Here is a 16,401-nt window from a genome sequence, read left to right as displayed (position 1 = left end):
TAACAAGATTTTATGCATGCATATGGATGAACTTATCCCCTTCAAATCAGCTAGGGTCCATCCAATGGCATCTTGATGAGTTTGCAGCACCTTGATCAATTCTTCTTCCTGTTCTTGGCTCAAGGCCGAGCTAATGATAACAGGGTGACTCTCATCACCACCCAAGTATGCATACTTGAGATTAGGGGGCAATGCTTTGAGCTCAGGTTTTGGTGCTTCCTTTTCTTCTTTCACTTTCTCTGGCATGCTTAGCATGGTTGTGTCAGCACCCTTGATATCACTAACTTCAATATCCTTGGTGAACTCCTCCTCTGCCACTTCCTTTATTGTTTCCTCGAAAGTTTCTTGTACTGCAATGTCCACTACATCAACCCTCATGCATTCCCTTAGTGATTCTGATGGATAGCTCATTGCCTTGAATACATTAAACACCAATTTCTCATCATGTAGTCTAAGAGTGAGTTCACCCTTTTGTACATCTATGAGGGCTCCAGCAGTAGCTAGGAAGGGTCTTCCCAGAATTATTGAAGCTTTGGCTTCTTCCTCCATATCTAACACCACAAAATCAGCAGGAAATATAAATTCTCCCACTTTCACCAACAAATCCTCAACTATCCCATGAGGGAATTTAAAAGTTCGATCTGCCAATTGGAGGGCCATTCTTGTTGGTTTGGCTTCCTCAATTTTCATTCTTCTCATCATTGTTAGCGACATCAAATTGATGCTGGCCCCTAAGTCACACAAGGCCTTCTCCACCATGACTTCTCCTATGATGCAGGGGATTTGGAAACTGCCTGGGTCCTTCAATTTCTGAGGCAATTTGTGCTGAATGATGGCACTGCATTCTTCAGTTAACAACACAGTTTCCTCATTTCTCCAGCTTCTCTTCTTGGTCATTAATTCTTTTAAGAATTTTGCATAGAGTGGCATTTGCTCTATTGCCTCAGCAAAGGGAATGTTGATTTGAAGCTTCTTGAAAATCTCCAAGAACCTGGAGAATTGGCCATCCTTTTCACTTTTCATCAAACGTTGAGGATAAGGTGCTTTTGGTGTGTAAGGCTTCAGGACCTCTTTTTCTTTTTCTTTTGTTGCAAACGGTGTAAAAGATTGTCCTTGTTCTTTGTCTTTCACATTTTCCTTTGCTTCATCCTCTGTGGTTTCCCTTGAGATCTCCTTTAGATTCTTTCCACTTCTGAGGGTTATGGCCTTACATTCTTCCCTTGCTATAGCCTTGGCAGCATGAGAACCGCTTGTCCCAGGGGCTTGCTTAGTCAAATACAAAATTTGATTTTCTAGCTTCTGGATGGCAGCTCCTTGGTTTTGCAAGTTAGAATTTACTTCTTCCTTAAAAGCTTTCAATTCAATTATGTCTTGGCTCATGGTTGCAAGCATTCCTTCTATCCGGTTTAATTGATCTTGAAATTGTTGGTTCGGATTAGGTTGGGTATGTTGATTATTTTGGCCATGATATGATGGTTGGGGGTAAGTGTTTTGTGTGGCTTGGTATGATCTTTGGTTGGAGTTTTGGTATGTGGAATTGTTATGTTGATTGTGGTTGTAAGGTTTGTGGTTTTGTGGTTGGGTTTGTTGGTTTCCCCACCCAAAGTTTGGGTGGTTTCTCCAGCCTGGGTTGTAAGTGTTGGAATGTGGATCATATGATTGCCTTTGTTGGTTTCCCACATAGTTGGCCTCATCCCAATCACCTCCTTCAATGCCTACTTCCTCTTGATCTTGTGTGTGTATTGCAGCCACTTGCTTTGTTTCTAATTGCCTGGTAAGCTCTGTTAGTTGCTTGGCAAACACCTTGTTTTGGGCTAGAATTGTATCAACCTGGTTCAGCTCCATGACTCCCTTAGTGTTGTGCCTTTCTGATGCATAGTAGTACTCATTCTCAGCCACTGTCTCGATCACTTCAATGGCTTCTTCCACAGTCTTTTTCCTGTTCAATGAACCTCCTGATGAATGGTCTACAGCCTTCCTTGATTCATAAGAGAGCCCATCATAGAAGATGTGCAGTTGCACCCAATCATGGAACATGTTTGGTGGGCATTTCCTTGTCAAGTCCTTGAATCTCTCCCATGCCTCGTAGAGAGTTTCACCATCTTGTTGTCTAAAAGTCTGAACCTCAGATCGAAGCCTATTGACCTTTTGTGGAGGGTAGAAACGTGCCAGAAACTTGCTTTCCACCTCATCCCATGTTGTTAGACTCCCCCTTGGGAATGATTCCAGCCACTTAGCTGCTTTATCCCTAAGTGAAAATGGGAACAAAAGCAGTTTATAGGCATCTTCCTGGACTCCATTGGACTTCACAGTGTCACAAATTCTCAAGAATTTTGTGAGATGTTGGTTTGGGTCTTCATTAGCACTTCCTCCAAAGGAACAATGATTCTCCACTAGTGATATTAGCTGTGGCTTGAGCTCAAAATTGTTGGCCTGAATGGGTGGTTTCTGGATGCTACTACCACAATTCCCAGAGGTTGGGTTTATGTATGAACTAAGAACCCTCCTCTCAGGGATGGCATCGTTTCCATCAGCTCTCTCATAACAATGAGCTATCCATCAGAATCACTAAGGGAATGCATGAGGGTTGATGTAGTGGACATTGCAGTACAAGAAACTTTCGAGGAAACAATAAAGGAAGTGGCAGAGGAGGAGTTCACCAAGGATATTGAAGTTAGTGATATCAAGGGTGCTGACACAACCATGCTAAGCATGCCAGAGAAAGTGAAAGAAGAAAAGGAAGCACCAAAACCTGAGCTCAAAGCATTGCCCCCTAATCTCAAGTATGCATACTTGGGTGGTGATGAGAGTCACCCTGTTATCATTAGCTCGGCCTTGAGCCAAGAACAGGAAGAAGAATTGATCAAGGTGCTGCAAACTCATCAAGATGCCATTGGATGGACCCTAGCTGATTTGAAGGGGATAAGTTCATTGCCTTGAATACATTAAACACCAATTTCTCATCATGTAGTCTAAGAGTGAGTTCACCCTTTTGTACATCTATGAGGGCTCCAGCAGTAGCTAGGAAGGGTCTTCCCAGAATTATTGAAGCTTTGGCTTCTTCCTCCATATCTAACACCACAAAATCAGCAGGAAATATAAATTCTCCCACTTTCACCAACAAATCCTCAACTATCCCATGAGGGAATTTAAAAGTTCGATCTGCCAATTGGAGGGCCATTCTTGTTGGTTTGGCTTCCTCAATTTTCATTCTTCTCATCATTGTTAGCGACATCAAATTGATGCTGGCCCCTAAGTCACACAAGGCCTTCTCCACCATGACTTCTCCTATGATGCAGGGGATTTGGAAACTGCCTGGGTCCTTCAATTTCTGAGGCAATTTGTGCTGAATGATGAAAGAGGGGGGATTAAATTCAGAGCTATGATTCACTAAACTTGATGCGCATAAACTTGTTATGCTACGATTTAGGAAATTGCACGATCAGCAAAATTCCTTCCGGCAAGTGCACCGGTTATCGTCGTCAAGTAAAAACTCACAATAGAGTGAGGTCGAATCCCACAAGGATTGGTTGAGTGAGCAATTCGGATTAGAAGTGTGTTCTAGTTAAGCGGAATCAAGATTTGAGATGAGAATTGCGGAATGTAAAATTGGCGGGAAAAGTAAATGACAAGAAAATTAAATGGCTGAATCTTAAATTGCATGAATTAAAGAGCAGAATGTAAATTGCTGAAATTAAAAGGGAATGGGGGTGATTGCAAGAATGGAGTTGCAGAATGTAAATAGAAAGTGGAAGTCAGAAATGGGGAATTCATTGGGTTTAGGAGATATTGAAATCTCCGAATCAAAACATGTATATCTCTTCCTCAACCAATGCATTCATTGAATTTTGCTTGGCAATCTTATATGATTGGATCCCAATCCCTTGGCTCACCAATTCTCTCTAAAAACAAACAAATCTCCGAATCAAAACATGTATATGCATGCATATGATTGAGGCCATTAATTATTTTTGCTCCCTTATCCCAAATAAGCCTACCTTTTTAAAATCACCTTTGTTAGCCACTTTGAGCCTTTTAATCCCCATTTGTTCTATATTTTACCACATCACTAGCCTTAAGCAGAAAAACAAATTAAACACCCCAAATTGAATCTTTGGTTAGTTTAAGATAGAAATTGTGTACCAATTAAGTGTGGGAAACTGTGGGAACATGGGTTAATAAGGAAATGTGTTATAATAAAATATTAGGAATTTGAGTACCTACTCATGTGAGATCGGAAAAATTAAAAATCCATGTGTATTGATAAGTTATGTTTGCTTTTCTCTCTCTCTCTCTCTCTCTCTCTCTCTCTCTATATATATATATATATATATATAAAAATATTCAATAGATAAATAAATAAGGGGACAAAATTACCCCAATGTTAAGTTAATGAAAAATCAATGCATATGTGATAAAATTACAGAAAAGTTGATGCATGAGTATGAGATGCAAAAATGGGAATTTTGGGTAGCTAGGCATGATTTAAGAAGAATATAGAGTATGTATAAGTAAGAGCTTAGGTTAATCAAGGATTCAATTTATAGCTCACTTAACCATATATATACCATCACATTTACCTTAGCCCCATTTCAACCTTGAAAAGACCTCATGATGTTTGCATTGGTACATTAAATATTTGTTGATTGGTTAGGTGAAGAACAAAGTTTAGAAAGCATGATTAGAGAAGACTAGAGTGGTTACCCTATACACTTGAGTGACTAGAGTGCATATACACCATCAGTGAGGGTTCAATGTTTAATTCTATGTTCCCTGCTTTCATGAGCTGTCTTCTTACAAGTTTACTTGTCTTTACTGTATGATTTAAATTAGTGATATCTAATTTATTTTTGTCTTGAAGAACTTATTTACTTTTAACCAAGTAGGCAGATTCATCTTAGCATATAGTTGCATACATAGGTTGCATTGCATTTCATGAGTCTTACTTTCCCTTATTTAGTCTTTTAATCTCCTTGAGCTAAGCATGAGGACATGCTAATGTTTAAGTGTGGGGAGGTTGATAAACCACTATTTTATGGTTTATCTTGTGCTCAATTGAGTGGTTTTTATCAAGTCCTTACCCACTTATTCATATGATTTGCATGATTTTACAATTCCTTCCTAGTGTTATTCTATGGTTGAAAACTTGCTTCCTAGAGTCTTTAATTTGTGTATTTTAATTCTCCTTTATACCCTTCGATGCCGTGATCTGTGTGTTAAGTGTTTCAGGCTTTATAGGGCAGGAATGGCTTAGAGAATGGAGAGGAAGCTTGCAAAAATGGAAGGAACACAAGAAACTAAGGAGGTAACCAGTGAGCATCGACGCGCACGCATGGCTCATGCGTGCGCGCGACATGGAGAAATTTGCAGCGATGCCTGCGCGTGACTGACGCGTACGCGTGGATTAGAGTTCTGCTAGATGACACGTGCGAGTGCTTGACGCGTACGCGTGACACTCCAGGACAACCAGCGACGCGTACGTGTGGCTGACGCGTACGCGTGACATGCGCGATCTGCAGAAATAACAGAAAATGTTGGGGGCGATTTCGGACCGAGTTTTAACCCAGTTTTCAGCCCAGAAACACAGACTAGAGCTAGGAAACAAGCGGAGACTCAAGAGAGATTCTCATTAGCATAGTTTTAGTTTTAGATCTGAATCTAGAGAGAAATTACTCTTCCTCTAGGTTTTCTTTTACATTCATATTTTTAGTTTTATGCTTTGCTTTGGATATTGAAGAGTCATTACCTCCGTTGAAGATACTATTCTAGTTTGTTTTCTTATTCCTTTACTATTTCATATTCTTAATTCTTATTTAGAGTTACAATTGGATTATTTTTAGAATTTATTAATGCAAAGGATTACTTTAACTTTTAATTAAATTGTAGTTATTGTCTATCATGTCTTTCTTTTATATCCTTTTTAATTCTATGCAAGTAATTTCCATGTCAATGGAGTAGATTCCCTACTTGACATGGGGGTTGATTAAGAGGAGACACTTGAGTTGGAATGCTCAAGTGATTAGTTAAATTGGAAGTTGTTGGCTAATTCTCTATTTACTAACGCTAGACCTTCCCAAGGGAGAGGACTAGGATTTGCGAATAAGAGTTAGCTCAATCACTTGACTTTCCTTTATTTAGTAAGGGTTAACTAAGTGAAAATAACAACCTCTTTATACTACACTTGAGAGAATTCAAACAAGGATGGAACTTCCAATTAATCATTCCCCCAGTCAAGGCTTTTTAATTAGAATATATAATTCTCTTTTAATTTACAATTATTTATTTTCTGTCATTCAACTCTCAAAATTCTCGGAAAACTCCTGATTAATAGGATAGCCCCCTTTTTGTCAACTCGTTGGGAGACGACCTGGGACTCATACTCCCAGTATTTTTATTCTAATTTTGTAACAATCTTTCTAAATTGATGGGCGGATTTTAGCTGGTTAAGAACTATACTCACAACGCTATTTCTAAATTGAATTCTTAATTGGCCGACTTCCGCTGCGCATCAATCATGCTTGAAATCCCTTCTCACAATTGAGTAAATCTGAGTTTTGGGATTGGATATGATGACATATAATTCACCCACTATTTGGATCTATGAGGATGTGTGGTATAATCAGGGACCAAGCATATCTTTTTTCATAAGCAATTAGACCAAGGAATTGGCTTATTATTAAGATTTGAGAGATTGAGTTACCAAGGGATTGGGACTCAATCAATCATGATTGCCAAGAGGTCAATGAGTTACATGATTGAAGATGAGATGAGCTAAATTTAATCCAAAGAGAGCAACATCTCCTAATCCCAATGAATTTCCCATATTCTTATCCTCCATATTCTTTATAGCTTTCTTTTACATTCTGTTATTCCCCATTCCCATTTACAATCCAGTCATTTATGTTTCTGTTCTTTACATTATTGCCATTTACTTCTCTGCACTTTATTGCTTTCTTTTACTTTTGAGTCATTTACAATTCTGCTGTTTAAGTTTCTGCACTCCGTATTCTTTACATTGATTAGCTTAACTAAATTCACCCATTGATTAAAATTGCTCAATTCTACCAATCTCTGTGGATTCGACCCCACTCCACTGTGGGTTATTACTTGACGATAATTTTGGTGTGCTTTCCAAAGAACGGATTCATTTTATATGGGGAGTGAATTCCGGTCATCAAGTTTTATGGCGCCGTTGCCGTGGTTGGTTTGAAATTGACAATGACTAAATTGATGGATATTTAGATTAAGCAATTTTTATTTACTTTGTTCAGTCTTTTAATTTCAGTTCTTGCTTTTTGAGCATTTGAATTTCAGTTGATTCATTGTATATTTCCATTTTTTTTACACTAATCCGCTAACTGTTTGATTAATTGCACCAATCAAACTAACCATAAATCTCAACAAGAAGAAATCCTTCACTTGTCTTTTGCTTGCTATTTCTTCGATGTATGATAGGTAGAAGAGGAGAGACTTCATCCTCTTTTGATAGTGAACCTGAAAGAACCTTCCTAAGACTAAGGAGGGAAGCAAGAGGCAAGGGAGTAGTTGGAGAAGAAGCAGTGGAGGAAGATCTGGACGTTACTATGGATGAAGAGTTACATAATCATGTTTGGGAAGGTGCTGGTAACCGTGTGGTACAAGAGAGAAGAGTCTTGTGTTCCTACATCAACCCAAACCCAGGAAACTGTGGTAGCAGCATTCTCAAACCCACCATCCATGCTAACAATTTTGAGTTAAAACCCCAACTCATCACCCTGGTTCAAAATAACTGCTCATATGGAGGAAGTGCACAAGAAGACCCCAACCAACATCTAACCACATTTTTGAGGATTTGTGATACCGTAAAGGCTAATGGTGTCCATCCGGACACCTATAAGCTGCTACTATTTCCTTTTTCTCTCAGAGATAAAGTATCAAAGTGGTTGGAATCATTCCTTAAGGAGAGTCTGACAACTTGGGAGGATGTTGTGAACAAGTTCCTAGCAAGATTCTACCCTTCTCAAAGGGTCAATAGGCTGAGAGCAGAGGTTCAAATATTCAGACAACAAGATGGGGAGACCCTTTATAAAACATGGGAAAGGTATAACGACTTGACAAGGAAGTGCCCCCCTGATATGTTTAATGAGTGGGTGCAATTGCACATCTTCTATGAGGGGTTATCATATGAGTCAAAAAAGGCCCTAGACCATTCTTCTAGAGGTTTCCTCAACAAGAAAAAGACCATTGAAGCGGCCATAGACATCATAGAAACTGTGGCCAGCAATAAGTATTTCTATGCCTCTGATAGAACTCAAAAGAGAGGAGTAATGGAGCTCAATTCCATGGATACTCTGTTAGCTCAAAACAAGGTGATCACAGCTCAACTAGCAGCCCTGACCAAGCAAATGGAGAAAAATCAAGTCTCAGCTGTTCAAGCTCAAGCACCTCCACAAGAAGAAGATACCCCAGAAGTTGAAGGTGAATGGGAGCAAGCCAACTACCTGAACAATTTTTCTAGATCACCATATGATCCTAATGCCAAGACATACAATCTAGGTTGGAAGAACCACCCAAATTTTGGGTGGGAAAACCAACAAAACTACAATCAAGACCACAAACCATACCACTCTAACCAATACAACAACCACAACTCTAACAATCACTCAAACAACAACAAACCCTACCACCCCACCCAACAACCACCCTCAAGATGTATCATCCTCAACCATGCAACCTTGTGATATTAGCAGCAACTTTGTAAGATTGGAGGCTACCATAGCACAACTAACAGGGACCGTTTTCACTGTTGCAGAGAGACAAGTGCAAGCCGACAAAAAGATAGATGCAATCCAAGAGGAGGTCAGATCCAACATAAGAAATCAAGGGGCAGCAATTTCAAAACTGGAAGCATAACTTAGGAGCTTATCTAAACAAGTACCAATACCCACACATACATTCCCTAGTGACACCATAGTCAACCCAAGAGGGGAATGTAAGGCTATCAACTAAGAAGTGGGAAGGTTATGGAGGAAGCATTCCCAAGTCAAAACAAGCAAGAAAACAAGGCTGCAAATGAATCTGAAACCAAGAAGGAAGAAGAGACTCCTACACCATCCTCACCAAAGCAAGTCCTAAGGCCTTATGTACCAAAAGCATCCTATCCACAAAGGCTGAGGAAAGATGGAAAGGACAGCCAGTTCTCTAGGTTTCTGGAGATTTTTAAGAAGCTTCAAATTAACATCCCTTTGCTGAGGCATTAGAGCAAATGCCACTCTATGCCAAGTTCTTGAAGGAGCTCATGACAAGAAAAAGAAACTGGGGAGAAAAGGAAACCATAGTGCTTACAGAGGAATGTAGTGCCATCATACAAAAGAAGCTTCCCTAAAAGATAAAAGATCCTGGGAGCTTTCAAATTCCCTGCATCATAGGGGATATCAACATTGAAAAAGTATTGTGTGATCTGGGAGCTAGCATCAACCTCATGTCCTTGGCCATGATGAAAAGAATGAGGTTAGAAGAGGCTAAACCTACTAGAATGGCTCTTCAATTAGCTTATAGGACATTCAAATTCCCTCATGGTGTGGTGGAAGATTTGTTGGTGAAAGTAGGAGAGTTTATCTTTCCAACTGATTTTGTTGTGCTTGATATGGAGGAAGAGGCTAACACATCAATCATCCTAGGAAGGCCATTCTTAGCTACTGTTGGAGCTATAATTGATGTTCAAAAAGGAGAGTTAATCTTGAGATTGCATGAAGAGAAGATGGTCTTCAATGTCTTTAAAGCAATGAGTTACCCCCAAGGAATTCATTGGTGAATGCATGATGGTAGACACAATGAAAAAGATAGTTCAAGGAGTTTTGGAAGAAGAACAATGTGAAGAAGCTATGGAGCTAGAGCAACAAGCATTAGGTGGAGAACTACCACAAGAAACCATGGAAGATTCAATCATGTTAAACCACACAAGTAACAAGGAAGTGGAGGCACCAAAACTAGAGATGAAAACCCTACCTCCAAGCTTGAAGTATGCCTACTTGGGTGACAACAACACATACCCAGTAATCATCAATTCAAGCTTGAGTGAGGGACAAGAAGAGGAGCTTATCCTTGTGTTGAAGCAACACAAGGATGCTATAGGATGGACACTTGCAGATTTAAAGGGGATTAGTTCTTCAATGTGTATGCATAAAATCCTCCTTGAGGAAGGTGCCAAGCCCTCAAGATAACAACAAAGAAGGCTAAACCCAACAATGAATGAAGTGGTCCAAAAAGAAGTGTTGAAGTTGTGGCAAGCAGGGGTAATCTATCCAATCTCAGACAGCCCTTGGGTAAGCCCAGTGCAAGTAGTTCCTAAGAAAGGAGGGATCACTGTTGCACCAAATGAAAGAAATGAACTGATACTAACAAGAATAGTGACTGGCTGACGCATGTGCATAGATTATAGGAAGCTCAATGAAGCCACCAGGAAGGACCACTTCCCCTTGCCTTTCATGGACCAGATGCTAGAAAGACTTGCGGGACATGAATATCACTGCTTCTTGGACGGATACTCTGGCTACAACCAAATAGTTGTAGACCCCAAAGACCAAGAGAAGACTTCCTTTACTTGTCCTTATGATGTCTTTGCTTATAGGAGAATGCCCTTTGGATTGTGCAATGCACCTGCAACATTCCAAAGGTGCATGCTCTCCATATTCTCCGACATGATTGAAAGATTTATTGAAGTGTTTATGGATGACTTTTCTATATTTGGTGATTCATATTCTAAGTGCTTGCACCACCTTGCCTTGGTGCTAAAGAGATGCCAAGAAACTAACCTAGTTTTGAACTGGGAAAAGTGTCACTTTATGGTCACAGAAGGGGTGGTTCTTGGTCACAAAATCTCTAAGAAAGGCATAGAGGTGGACAAGGCCAAGGTGGAAGTAATTGAAAAATTGCCCCCACCTTGCAATGTCAAAGTAATTAGAAGTTTCCTAGGACATGCTGGGTTTTATAGAAGGTTTATTAGAGATTTTTCAAAGATTGCTAAACCTCTAAGTGACTTGCTTGTCTCTAATACACCTTTTATTTTTGATAGAGAATGCATGCTACCCTTTGATGAGCTTAAAAATAGACTTTTCTCTGCACCTATTATAGCACCACCTAGCTAGGATTTAACTTTTGAGTTGATGTGTGATGCATCAGATTTTGTTGTTGGTGCTGGTTTAGGACAAATGAGGGATAAGCTAGTGCATGTCATATACTATGCTAGCAAAGTTCTTAATGAAAATCAAAGGAACTACACCACTACAGAGAAGGAACTCCTTGCTATAGTTTTTGCTTTTGATAAGTTTAGATAATATCTTATTGGCTCTAAAGTCATTGTTTTCACTGACCATGCAGCTCTCAAGTATTTACTGACCAAACAAGAATCAAAGCCTAGATTGATAAGGTGGATCTTGCTACTCTAAGAGTTTAACATAGAGATTAAGGATAGAAGTGGAGTAGAGAACAAGGTGGCTGACCACCTATCAAGAATCCCACAAGAAGAAGATGGAGCACACCAACTTGCAGTAAATGAAAGCTTTCCTGATGAGCAGTTGATGATGATCAAGGAAACTCCTTGGTTTGCAGATATAGCCAACTTCAAGGCTATTGGAGAGTTACCCACCAACATCAACAAGCACATGAGGAGAAAGCTAATCAATGATGCTAAACACTACTTTTGCGATGAACCCTACTTGTTTAAAAAGTGTGCTGATGAGATCTTGAAAAGATGTATTTCTCATGAGGAAGGACAAGAAGTCCTCTGGCAGTGCCATGGATCCACATATGGAGGCCATTTTAGTGGGAAAAGAACTACAGCCAAGGTGCTGCAGTGTGAGTTCTTTTGGCCAACAATATTCAAAGATGCAAAGGAATTGGTGACAAGGTGCAATGAATGTCAAAGAGCCAGAAACCTACCCAAGAAAAATGAGATGCCGCAGAGGTTCATCATGCAGTTGGAGTTGTTTGATGTATGGGGGATTGATTTCATGGGACCATTCCCACCCTCATACTCAAACAACTATATATTGGTGGCTGTGGATTATGTGTCAAAGTGGGTAGAGGCCATAGCTACATCAACAAATGACAACAAAGTGGTGATTAATTTCTTGAGAAAGAATATATTCATCCAATTTGGAGTTCCAAGAGCTCTTATAAGTGATTGGGGGACTCATTTTTGCAACAAACAACTTGAGGCACTCCTCCTAAAATACGGAGTCAAGCACAAAGTGGCAACCCCATACCATCCATAAACCAATGGTCAAGCTGAGATTTCAAATAGAGAGCTCAAGAGAATCCTTGAGAAGACTGTTGGGAACTCAAGAAAATATTGGTCCAAGAAGCTAGATGATGCACTATGGGCTTATAGCACAGCCTTCAAGACACCTATTGGTATGTCTCCATACCAATTAGTGTTTGGGAAGGCTTGTCATCTACCAATACAACTTGAACATAGAGTATTTTGGGCTCTAAAAATGTTAAACTTTGATAATCAAGCTGCTGGGGAAAGAAGGCTACTATAACTCAATGAGCTAGAAGAATTCAGATCTCAAGCATATGAGAATGCCAAAATCTACAAGGAGAAAGCTAAGAAATGGCATGACCAAAAGCTAGCAAGAAGAGAGTTTGTAGAAGGTCAAAAAGTGCTACTATACAACTCAAGACTCAAGTTCTTCCCAAGAAAGCTAAAGTCAAGATGGTCTAGACCCTTCACAATCCTCAAGGTGTCTCCCTATGGTCATGTAGAGCTTATGGAGGACAAGACACAGAGGACTTTCACTGTCAATGGCCACAGGCTTAAGCACTACTTAGGGGACTCATTTGATGAGCAAAGAGTGAGCTATAACCTCAACTAAGGAGGAAGGAACGTCAAGCTAGTGACGTTAAAGAAGTACTAGTTGGGAGGCACCCCAACACTCATATCCTTTTAATTTCCTGCTTTCCAGAAGTGGTTTCTGATTGTTAACTTAGGTAGTTTAATTTTCAGTTTAAAGTGTTAGTTAGTTAGTTAGTAGACCTTTGATTTGTTTTTAGTCTGCTGGTAGTGCAAGGTTGAATGATATACTAACTAAGGTTGAGTGATTGGGCTGAGAAACTAGCTAAAAAGCTAAGTTTGGCGTGGTCACTAACCCACTTAATTTAGGCTTACAACTAAGTGGTTGAATTAACTTTGAAAATAAACCCAAAAATTAAGTTTAGTGTGGCCACCACCATAGAAAATTCACACAGCAAGCCCAAACATGGTTTAAGTTTGAAAGCATTTAAGTAAATTGGTGGAGCATAAAGAGCTGCTTTATTGTGTACAAAGGGGATGGAATTGGAAGAGTGTGGATGAATTAAATTTATTCCACCCATTATGTATACATTAAAGTCCAATGATGAAACCAATTTACCAGATGTAATGGATTTAAGTTTGGTGTCCCAAGGGACACTCATCAATTGTATTTTAATTGTATTTTAATTGAGGGAATGTGAAGTAATTCTTTTGTCATTATTGATGGAGGTTTTCGGATTGAATTTTTAGGAAAGGTGGGGCCCACATGATTGATAGTTCATTGAGTCAAGGAGTCCCAGTGTACTTGCACTTTGGAACTCAACATCTGAAGAAAGCTAAAAGGGTAAGGATTGGCGTCTCTTCCCATGCTAAGCGCCACTCCCAAGTGGGAAAACATTGAATTCCTTTTATTTCCCACCTTCCAGATTCTCTTTCCCACCTCTATAAAAGCCACTCACCTTTCCACTTTTCTCCATACTTCAAAACCCAATCTCACACCCGAAACAACCTCTGCACTCCCTCTACTCTTTTCTTTCTTTTCCTTACTACTTTCTTTCTCTTGATTGGGACAATCAAGTCCTAAGTTTGGTGTTGGAGCAAACCCTTGTTTTGCTAACTTTCTTTGCTCTTTTCTTCAACCTTTCTTCAACCCTTCAAACCCTTTTTTCTCACTCCAATGGCACCACCAAGAGCCTCCTCATCAAAGAAAAGAAAGACCAAAGAAGCTACCTCCGGATCCTCAAGCTTCAACGAGAATAAGTTCCTTTCATCATTTAACCAAAAATCAATTCTATAGTTGGGTGAGTGAGAGGCAAATCATTTCGGAGGTGGGTTTCCAACTTGGAAGGAATGAACACATAGAGATCAATAGAGAAATCAACAACAGAGGATGGGCACTCCTGTGCAACCCACCAAAGAAGGTGGTGGAGAGCTTGGTTAGGGAGTTTTATGCTAATGCCGTGCCATAACCTGGGCAGCCCTATGGCTACCTAAGCTATGTGAGGGGGAAGGCTATTGACTATAGCCCCTCCAACATAGATAGAATGCTGATGGTGAAGCACACTAATTCCACCCGGAGCTATAAAGAGAGGGCGAAGCAGCAAGACCCAGGATTTGAAGAGATCCTTAATAAGATCTATTTCATCAATGTGCAATGAATTAATGACAAAGATGGAAGACCCAATCAGCTGAGGAGAAGAGATTTGAGCCCCCAGGCTAGAGGGTGGCTGGACTTTGTAAGGAGATCCCTCAACCCCACATCCAACACTTCAGAGGTAATATTGGAGAGAGCAGTGCTTATTTATAGCATCATAAAGGGGGAGAATGTCAACGTTGGGGAGATGATAGCCAACAATATCAATAGGGTGCTGAAAAATACCAAAGATAGCACAAGATTGGCCTTTCCAAGTATCATCCAGAGGTTGTGTGATGAAGGTGGGGTGGAAAAGATCATTGATGAAGTTTTGGTGGACCAAGACAAGCCCATAACCGCCAAGAAGATGGCCAAAGTGGTAGTTGTCAACCCAACACAACAAAGGGTAAGGGGCAGAGAGCCCATGTTCAAGAAGCACAAGGGCCACCACAACAAGAAGAAGAAGCTGAGGATGAACCACACTACCTACCACATCCACCACTATATCCACAATTCCCTGAAGGTTTTAACTGGGAGCAAATGCAAGGAGACATCCACCAAATGCAAGGAGACATACACTACCTGAGAGAAGATGTCAACCAACTCAGGAAGCAACAAAAATAATGGGACCAAGTGCATGAGAGCATGCAACAACTCCAAGGAAGCATGGAGTACATGAAGGAGCAACAAGGCCAGTTCAACTGGGGAGAGATGAAAAGCAGCCTCTATACAATCATGGAGCAACAACAAATCCAACAAGGGAATCTTGCTGAATTTAGAGCCCTTTTTGAAGCCAGAACCATAGCAAGAAGGCAATATGACTGCTATACACAAGAAAAACTGAGCCACTTGTGTAATGCAGTGGCCAATATGAACCCCAAATATCTAACTTACATGCAAAAGATGGAAGAACTCGGTGCAAGACAGGAGGAAATTGCGGATAAACACAAAGAAAGCGAAAGGAATTACATGAGAAGGCTAGGATTCTGGAAGCCCAAAAATACCAAAGCACAAGAAGGATCCTCCAAGAGAAAGAAAGATGGTGATGATTCCTCCCCCAAGAAGAAAGACAAAGGAAAAGGGCCAATGAATTGAAGCTGCTCCAAGAAGATCAAAGGTTGTTGAGTCCCATGGTTGACAATTTCAATTTCTAAATTCTAAAATTCTGTTAGTAGTTTGTTAGTAGTATGCATTAGTTGCTGTTTGGTTTTTTATGTTTTGGTTTTGAAGTGTTTTTATGAGTCCTTTATGCTTATATTTTAATTTGAAGAAAGAAAATGTTGTTTAAGTTTCATGAACATCAAATAAAAGTAGTTTGTTTTCACATGAGTCAATGGTGAATTGTTGCAAAAATAAGAGTAAAGAGACTGAGACCAAGCAAGAAAATTCAGGACTAAGAGATAAGGAACTAAGTATAGAATCTTGAATGAATTTGAAAGAAAATAAGTCATAATGAACAATTAGGCTTAGAAGATATGACAAGTAGATGCTAAGGATGTACTTTGAATATCCATAGAACCAAGAAGTAGTAAGCAAAAGACCCAAGGCTCTGAGCATCAACTACTAGGACAAAAGAAAGAAACGCATAGCTCAAAAGAACCAAAAGATTCTAGTAGATGCTTATGGTGAAGATGTGTCAAGAAGAGAGACCTGGGCAAGTAAATTCTTAAGGATGTTTCAACACCTAGTACCCTAAAACCAACTGGTTTGGGAGTGCTAATTGAAAGCCTAATCTAAAGGGTCGTCTTGAGACAAAACACTTAGAGTCGTGGTCAATTGAAAAGAGAAGTGGAAAGGAAAGAACAATAAAAAAGAAAAGGGACAATTCTTGCTACTTCAAGGTGACAATCAATAGAAAAGGCTCCTAAGGCAAACACTTGAAAGAATCCTCAAGAGTCTAGGAATTCATTGCAACCTTAAAGCAATAAGATTCATACATGAGTTAACACTTAGCCCCTGTCCTTGGTAACGAATGCTTTTCTTTAAGGTCAAG

General features: G+C 39.8%; 1 protein-coding gene and 1 non-coding gene across 2 annotated transcripts; both read left to right on the top strand.

Moving 5' to 3' along the window:
- Positions 1 to 2,035: 2,035 nt before the first annotated feature.
- Positions 2,036 to 2,139, top strand: LOC148546636 (small nucleolar RNA R71). The gene has a single exon (XR_015901829.1). It is a non-coding gene; the product is annotated as a small nucleolar RNA R71 (small nucleolar RNA).
- A 5,309-nt stretch (positions 2,140 to 7,448) lies between these two features.
- Positions 7,449 to 14,994, top strand: LOC148546635 (uncharacterized). The gene is made up of 2 exons (XM_088499276.1): positions 7,449 to 8,535; positions 14,447 to 14,994. The coding sequence occupies exons 1-2, from the start codon at positions 7,449 to 7,451 to the stop codon at positions 14,992 to 14,994; spliced, it is 1,635 nt and encodes a 544-aa protein (XP_088355402.1).
- The last annotated feature ends 1,407 nt before the right edge of the window (positions 14,995 to 16,401 follow it).

This window comes from Arachis ipaensis, chromosome B9 (genome assembly GCF_059453495.1).
Source record: "Arachis ipaensis isolate K30076 ecotype BB chromosome B9, ASM5945349v1, whole genome shotgun sequence".
In the NCBI taxonomy this organism is placed as follows: domain Eukaryota; kingdom Viridiplantae; phylum Streptophyta; class Magnoliopsida; order Fabales; family Fabaceae; genus Arachis; species Arachis ipaensis.
The sequence above is the reverse complement of the archived record's forward strand: the minus strand, read 5'-3'. Positions and strand labels throughout refer to the sequence as shown.

Excerpts from the sequence above, each read along its gene's own strand:
- LOC148546635 (XM_088499276.1), top strand. The coding sequence starts at position 7,449 with ATGATAGGTAGAAGAGGAGAGACTTCATCCTCTTTTGATAGTGAACCT. Across the intron at positions 8,536-14,446 it reads TGCCAAGACATACAATCTAG|ATGGAAGACCCAATCAGCTG; the intron begins GTTGGAAGAACC and ends TTAATGACAAAG.